The sequence below is a fragment of the Chiloscyllium plagiosum genome, chromosome 15 (assembly GCF_004010195.1).
Source record: "Chiloscyllium plagiosum isolate BGI_BamShark_2017 chromosome 15, ASM401019v2, whole genome shotgun sequence".
Taxonomy (NCBI): domain Eukaryota; kingdom Metazoa; phylum Chordata; class Chondrichthyes; order Orectolobiformes; family Hemiscylliidae; genus Chiloscyllium; species Chiloscyllium plagiosum.
In genome coordinates this window covers 1,285,185-1,293,547 of record NC_057724.1, presented here as the reverse complement: position 1 = coordinate 1,293,547, position 8,363 = coordinate 1,285,185, and the positions used below count along the sequence as shown (strand labels likewise).

The window sequence follows — 8,363 nt, the reverse complement described above, 5'->3', positions numbered from 1 at the left end:
GGTAAAGGGGCAGTACAACAAGATCTAGGTGTTCTTGTACATCAGTCAATGAAAGCAAGCATGCATGTACAGCAGGCAGTGAAGAAAGCTAATAGCATGCTGGCCTTCATAACAAATGGAATTGAGTATAGAAGCAAAGAGGTCCTTCTGCAGCTGTACAGGGCCCTGGTGAGACCGCACCTGGAATATTGTGCACAGTTTTGGTCTCAAAATTTGAGGAAAGATATTCTTACTATTGAGGGAGTGCAGCGTAGGTTCATGAGGTCAATTCCCGGAATGGCGGGACTATCTTACGCTGAAAGATTGGAGCGACTGGGCTTGTATATGCTTGAGTTTAGAAGGCTGAGAGGGGATCTGAGTGAGACGTGTATGATTATTAAAGGATTGGATACTCTGGAGGCAGGAAGCATGTTTCCGCTGATGGGTGAGTCCCGAACCAGAGGACACAGTTTAAAAATAAGGGGTAGGCCACTTAGAACAGAGCTGAGGAGAAACTTGTTCACCCAGAGAGTGGTGGGCGTATGGAATGCTCTGCCCCAGTAGGCTGTGTAGGCCAAGTCTCTGGATACTTTCAAGAAAGAATTGGAATCAAGGGGTATGGGGATAAGGCAGGAACAGGATACTGATTGAGGATGATCAGCTATGATCATAATGATTGGTGGTGCAGGCTCGAAGGGCAGAATGGCCTACTCCTGCACCTATTGTCTATTGAGGAGGGCAATTCCAAAGGTCACAATTCTGAATAGAAAAATATTTCCTCTGTCTTAAATGGGTGTCCCCTTATTTTTAAACTAGGACACATAATAAAAAATTCTCCCACAAGAGAAACCATCCTTTCCACATCTACCCAGTTAAGTCCGTTCAGGATCTTGAATGTTTCAATTAAGTCACCTTTAACTCTTCTAAAATCTACAGGATACAGGGTTAGCCTGTCTAGCGTTTCCTCATAAAACATTTCGGTTATTGGTCTAGTAAACCTCCTCTGAATTGCTTCCAACATTTTAAACATCCTTCCATAAGTATGGTGATCAGTAGTATACAGAGTACTCCAGATGCAGTCTCACTAGTGCCTTCTATAACTAAGCATAACCTCCTTACTCTTATATGCAATTCCCCCTCACAATAAACCATCTACTAGCTTTCCTGATTATGTGCTATACCTGCATATTAACCTTTTGTGATCTATTCACTCGGACACATATATCTCTCTGCATCTCAGTGTGGAAGCAGACCATTTGGTCCAATGAATCCACACCAACCCTCTGAACAGCATCCTTCCAAAACCACCTCCCCAACCTATCCCTGTAACCCTGCATTTTCCATGGCTAATCCACCTAACCTGCACAAGTATGAGGGGAAAATGAGAGGGGAAATCAAAGCACGTGGAGGAAACCCACGCAGACACGGGGAGAATATCCAAACTCCACACAGGCAGTTGCCCAAGGGTGGAATAGAACCCAGGTCCCTGGTAATGTGAGATAGTTGTTCTAACCACTGAACTACTGTGCCGCCTTGAAATGTTGGCACAATTCTGTTGAGGGGTGACAAACGGCCATGGGATATCTAAAGGCACTGAGGGTATGAAGTGCTATGGAAAGGGTGGAATGGCATGGATTGACACGGAGGGTATAAAAAGCCATGGAGTTTGGGTAGAATGGGCTTGAAATTGCATTGGGAGAGCATGACGGACTGAGATATGAGTGCTAGTGGGTTTTATGTCATTTATTTATTATCATAGAATCCCTGCAGTGTGGAAATAGACCATTTGGCCCAACAAGTCCACTCTGGCCCTCCGAAGAGTAATGTACCCAGACCCATTCCCCTACCCTATTACCTTAGATTTACCCCTAACTAATGCGCCTAACCTACACATCCCTGAACATGATGGGCAATTTAGCATGGCCAATTACACAACCGGCACCTCTTTGGATTGTAGGAGGAAACCGCAGCACACGGAGGAAATCCACGGAGACACGGGAGAACGTGCAAATTCCAGACGGACAGTCGCCCGAGGGTGGAATCGAACTTGGGTCCCTAGGCTGTGAGGCAGCAGCGTTAACCACTGAGCCACCGTACTGCCCACTAACTGGGATAAAACCCCAGATGTCTGTGACTGGTCTTTGAAACAGCAACTTCCACACTCAGGCGACCTATGACTGTTACGAAACTCTTTCCAGGGTCAGTTTTCCTGATTCCAGCTAGCATCTGCATTTCCCATCTACCACCAAAAAAAATTCCAAAGTTTGGGGTACTCTCTGAGGTTGCAAGATCCTATGATCCCTATTCAGGAATGAATAATTGGTTGTAGTTTTTAAAAATCAGCTAAGTTTTCACAGTAAATTAGTTGTTAGGAATTTAAACTATGTGAACAGATGCTACATCAGTTGGCCTGTTAGTCAAAGCAGTTCAATTTTATTTAACAATTACTGTCAGTTTCAGCCAGTTTTGTTAACCATTTAAGGAGCACATAACATTTTTTCAAATCTCAAATGTGACTATTAAACAGATCTTATCCGGATTTACTTTACTCATATATATTTCATCAACTCGTACATTCCAAACTGTGGGTACACAACAGGAAAATGGGAGCTGTTTAAATTCAGGATTAAATTCAAATTTGAACCAGTTATGAAAAAGGGTCACTGGATTCGAAATGCTACCTCTGCTATCTGTCCACAGATGTTGCCTGACCAATTGCATTTCTCCAGCAATTTCTGTTTTTGTTTTAAGTGCATTTTTCCCTCCTGTGTAGTTCATGCTTGCTCCCTTTCTCTTATCGGCAAAAATAGAATCCTTCAGAATTGGGGTGAAATTAGCATCTAGATCCTGTCTTCCATTTATGAAGGTCTGCACAGTCAGCTAACTCCACAAAAATCTACCCCAAGGATCTAGAATTTACCTCAAATGCTTCATCCTATTTTTGAAGTGCAGGTAAAGTATTATCCTGTAGTTTGTTTGTGAGCCAGCAAATTGGCTGCTCAATATAGGAAGTATTTTGCTTGGTTCATTTAATTTAGGTGCCAATTGTTTAAATTTGTAGTAGTTTTAAGAAGGTGACTGCAATATTTTATTGACACTTGTAACATTCAAAACAACCAAGAGGGTGTTATAGCTGGTCACTAGTGAGAGTTAGAACTAGACATTTCTCTTCTATGCTAGCAGTGACTTTGCAGTTCTGTTCAGGCAGTAGCTTTATTCACATTAAATCAGCTATCTTTAAGAAAAAGGAACATGAGTCACCTAAGCCTAAACAAATGACTCTTTAAAAAATATTGACATCACAATGCCAACTTACTGTATCACATATGGTGTAAAGAAACATTTTATATTACTATTTGGTTAAAAATTAAAATTTGAATTATAATCCATGAAAGACTATTTTAGTCATGAAAATTACCACCCTAAATTTTACAACCTGAACTCCTGCAGCTGGTGGCAAATGCTTGGTCAAGTCAGGATTAGATCAGATTGCCGCATTCCATTTCCATGGTTAAAAAATGTCAGATGACATTCACTGCAAACTTAATAAAATGGCCAGTTCAGTGGATGAAGGAAGGAAAATAATTCCTAAACAATAGTTTCTAAGCATGCTCAAATTCCTTCAGCAGAAAGGAAAATATTCTCCAGCAACAAAAACAGAAATTGCTAGAAAACAGGTGTGGCAGCATCTGTGGGGAGAAATCGGACTTAATGCTTCGAGTCCAGTGATTCTTGATCAGAACTGACTGCAGTTAGAAAACCGTGATGGATACAGTGAAGATGTTTGGGGAGAGGGAAGGGGTGAGCAAAGAGGGAGGTGAGTAGATAGATAGAGTCAGCACCAGAGCCAAACACAGAGAGGGGAAGATATAAAAGAGACAGACAGGGGAAGATACAAAAGAGAGTGTTGAGTAAGTCTGGACAAAAAAGAAGCTGAATAAGTAATAATGATGATTAAGAATAGGAGAGAAGTGGTAGGCTGTGCTGAAAGCAACCCATGTAATATGATAATAGGACTAAATCACGTTGAGAATGGATTTTCTTTGAGAATAGGTTAGCTGTGTTGAAAGCAACCCATGCCATGACGGGATCTGGATGTAGGGTTAGGTAAAAAAAATGGAAGGACATGATCATGCGGGATTTTAATCTTTGTATTGGTTGGTTAAACCAAGTCAGTCAAGGCAGCTTTGAAGAGCTGTTCATAGAGTGCATATGCGATAGCTTCCTCAAATAGTATGCAATGGAACCCATAAGGGAGCAAGCTATCCTAGACTGGTACAGTGTAATGAGACAGGAATAATTAATTATCTCATAATCCAGGATCCTGTTGGAAGGAAAGATCACTGTATGGTTGAATTTAACATACAGATGGAGGATGAGAAGGTAAAAATCCAATACCAGGGTCTTTTGTTCAAACAAAGCAGGCTTCAGTGGGACAAGAGAGGAGTTTTTGTTGCTGGAGGATATTTTCCTTTCTGCTGAAGGAATTTAAGCATGCTTAGAAACTGGGAGCAAAGATGATATGGTGGGATAATTGAGGAACAGTGGAGTATTGCTTCACAGTGCTCAGCAGAAGTGTGTACCAGTGAAAAGAAAGGAAAAGGGATAATCAGCCATGGATAATTAAGGAAATAAAGGAGGGTATCAAACTGAAAGCTAATACATACAAAGTGGTAAAGATTAGTGGGAGATTAAGGGAATTGGGAAATGTTTAAAAGTTAACAGAAAGCCCCAAAAATGAAATAAAGAAAAGTAAAATAGATTAAACTAGCCCAGAATATAACAAATAGACGGCAAATGTTTCTGCAAATATATCAAATGACAAAGAGTGACTAAGGTAAACACTGGTCTTTCAGAGAATGTGAAAGAGATTTAATAATGGGAAATGAGGAAATGGACAAGGTGTTCAATGGGTATTTTGTATTGGTCTTCACAGTGAAAGACACAAATAACATGCCAATAGTTGATAACAAGGAGGCTATGGAAGGTGAGGACCTAGAAACGATCATGATCACGAAAGAGATAGTATTGGGTAAGCTAAGAGAGTTAAAGATAGACAAGTTTCCTGGCCCTTGTGGAATACATCCTAGGGTACTAAAGAGATGGTGGGGGAAATAGCAAATGAGCTTGTGGTAATTTACTAAAATTCGCAGGACTCTGGGGTGGTTCCAGCAGATTGGAAAATATCAACTATGATATCACTGTTTTAAAAAAGAAGATAGACAAAAAGAGGGTAACTATATACCTGTTAACTTCTGGAGTGGGGAAAATGCTTGAATCGATAATCAAGGAAGAAACAGCAACATCTTGATCTAAATTGTCCCAATGGGCAGGTGCAGCATGGGTTCATGAAAGGCAGGTAACGTTTAGCTAATTTACTGGATTTCTTTGAGGACATTAAGAGTGCAGTGGACAATGGGAAACTAGAGGATGTGGTGTATCTGGATTTCTAGAAGGCATTCGACAAGGTGCCACACAAAAAGCTGTTGCAGAAGAGGAAGGTGCAAGGTGTTACAAGTAATGTATTAGCATGGTTAGAAGATTGATTAACGAACAGAAAGCAAAGAGTGGGGATAAATGGGTGTTTTTCTGGTTGGCAATCAATGGCTAGTGGTGTGTCTCAGGTTGTGACGCAATTGTTTACAAATTACATTGATGATTGAGAGTTGGGGACCAAGCATAGTGTGTCAAAGTTCACAGATAACAATAAGGTGAGTGGTAGAGCAAAGTGTACAAAGGACATTAAAGTTTGCATAGTGTTATAGACAGATTAAGTGAGTGGGAGATGTGTTGCTGGAAAAGCGCAGCAGTTCAGGCAGCATCCAGGGAACAGGAGAATCGACGTTTCGGGCATAAGCCCTTCTTCAGGAAGGAACAGCAACATCTTGATCTGAAGATCAAGATCCTGAAGAAGGGCTTATGCCCGAAACGTCGATTCTCCTGTTCCCTGGATGCTGCCTGACCTGCTGCGCTTTTCCAGCAACACATCTCCGGCTCTGATCTCCAGCATCTGCAGACCTCACTTTCTCCTCAAAGATTAAGTGAGTGGGCAAGGGTCTGGCAGAAGGAGTACAATGTTGGTAAATTTGAGGTCATCCATTTTGGAAGGAATAACAGCAAAATAAACTGTTATTTAAATGGCGAAAATTGCAGCATGCTACTGTGCAGAGGGACCTGGGTGTCCTCGTACATGAATCAGAAAAAGCTGGATTGCAGGTGCAACAAGGTAATTAAGAAGGCATGGAATATTGCCCTTCATTGCTTGAGGGATGGAGTTTGAAAATAGGGAGATTATGTTGCAGCTATATAACATGCTGGTGAAGTCACAACTAGAATTCTATGTACAGTTTTGATTTCCTTGCTTGAGAAAGGATGTACTGGCACTGGAGGGGATGTAGCTGAGTTTCACTAGGTTGATTCTGGACTTGAGAGGTTTGGCTTATGAACAGAAGTTGAGAATACTGGGACAATGCTTATTGGAATTTAGGAGATTGAGGGGGTTCTGATTGAACCATATAAAATTATGAAGGGAATAGGTAAGATGGAAGCATAGAGGTTGTTTCCACTGGTGGATGAAACTAGAACTGGGAGCATCACCTCAAAATAAGGGGAAGCAGATTTAGGACTGAGTTGAGGAGGAAGTTCTTCAACCAAAGGGTTGTGAATCTGTGGAATTCCCTATCTGGTAAAGCAGTTGAGGCTATCTTGTTGAATGCTTTTAAGGCAAAGATAATTTTTTTACTATTCAAAAACTAAGGGTTATGGTGAGTGTGCGGGTAAGTGGAGTTGAGTCCACAAAAAGATCAGCCATGATCTTGTTGAATGGCAGAGCAGGCTCCAAGTGCTATATGGCCTACTCCTGTTCCTAGTTCGTATGTTCTAAAGAGTCTGGATGGCTCCAGGGTCCTCAAGTGCAAGTTGAGATGCTGTATTTGTAGCTAGTGCTAAGGTCGCTGGAGCACTGCAGCAAGCCTAAGACAGAAATGTTGGCAAGGGAGCATGGTGGTGTGTTGAAGTGGAAGGCAACTTAGAAGCTCAGGGTCATTTTTACAGACAGAAGGTAGGTGTTCTACAAAGCAGTCACCTAGTCCACGTTTTGTCTCTTCAATGTCAAGGAGCCAATATCCTCCAGAATCTGTTAATACTACATGAGCAGATCATCAACTTCTTAGTTTCAACTGATTTTCGGTAATGGCTTTAGAATCTCTGCACAGAATATTAAGTTTTACTGTAATATCTCCAATCACATGGACAATGGCCTTGAATTTAAATCGAACATTGCTACTAGGCTGCAGCTTACTGCTGCTGATCTCATTATTCATTTCAGCTCAATTTCACACATTCCAACTCAATCCAGCTACGTCTGGAGACAGCTTGCAAGGCAGACCAGCATGTTAATTGATTGAACCACCAAACTTTAACTAACTATAGCTCCTGTAGCTTCACCTATTAGTTCCCATTAAACTGAATGCCTGATTAGTTTGTACCTCTTCCAGGAGTTTTCGCAGTCGACACAGCTGTGACTCCAGTTGTTTGTTGTGGTCCTCCAATATCTGCATTCTGGCCTCAAGTCGCCCTTTGTGTTGTCGTAGAAGCTTAGCCTCAGCCAAGAGCTCAGCATCTTGATAATTTTGCTGAACTGCTGATAAGGGTGGTGATGGGAGGGGTTTTACATCTCGTGGACTTTGCTGTTGCTTTAACCTTTCATATTCAGCTTGCAGATTTCTGTTATGATAAAAGCAATTAGAGTTTCAGTTTATGCTATGGATACCTCTTTCTTTGTCTTGTATTTAGAATTCCAAGTTAAATGTCACATAAACAAGCTTTGAATAACCCATCAAATGTCTATACAGCACTTTTTGCAAAATTGCAGTTTTTTCAGGTATTGACTTTGATTATGATCACATTTCTTTTAGTGTTGGTGGCTTTCTATCGTCAGGTGAATGACTCTTGTTCACAAGTTTTCTATCTCGGGCGCAGCTACACTGGCACCACCTTTTCCTCCGCTACATCGATGACTGTATTGGTGCTGCCTCGTGCTCCCACGAGGAGGTTGAACAGTTCATCCACTTTACCAACACCTTCCACCCCGACCTCAAATTTACCTGGATCGTCTCAGACTCCTCCCTCCCCTTCCTAGACTTTTCCATTTCTATCTCGGGCGACTGAATCAACACGGACATTTACTATAAACCGACCGACTCCCACAGCTACCTAGACTACACCTCCTCCCACCCTGCACTCTGTAAAAACGCCATCCCATATTCCCAATTCCTTCGTCTCCGCTGCATCTGCTCCCAGGAGGACCAGTTCAAAACCGTACAACCCAGATGGCCTCCTTCTTCAAGGACTGCAATTTCCCCCCAGACGTGGTCGACGATGCC

At 41.8% G+C, this 8,363-nt stretch overlaps 1 protein-coding gene across 10 annotated transcripts in view; it reads right to left on the bottom strand.

The window, feature by feature from the left end:
- Positions 1-8,363, bottom strand: part of LOC122557037 (utrophin-like) — a 688,507-nt gene that overhangs the window by 19,757 nt on the left and 660,387 nt on the right. For all 10 annotated transcript variants that reach the window (XM_043704260.1, XM_043704256.1, XM_043704261.1 and 7 more), the window contains one exon: positions 7,467-7,704. In XM_043704260.1, coding sequence (XP_043560195.1) covers positions 7,467-7,704 — 238 coding nt within the window. The remainder of the gene's footprint in view (positions 1-7,466; positions 7,705-8,363) is intronic.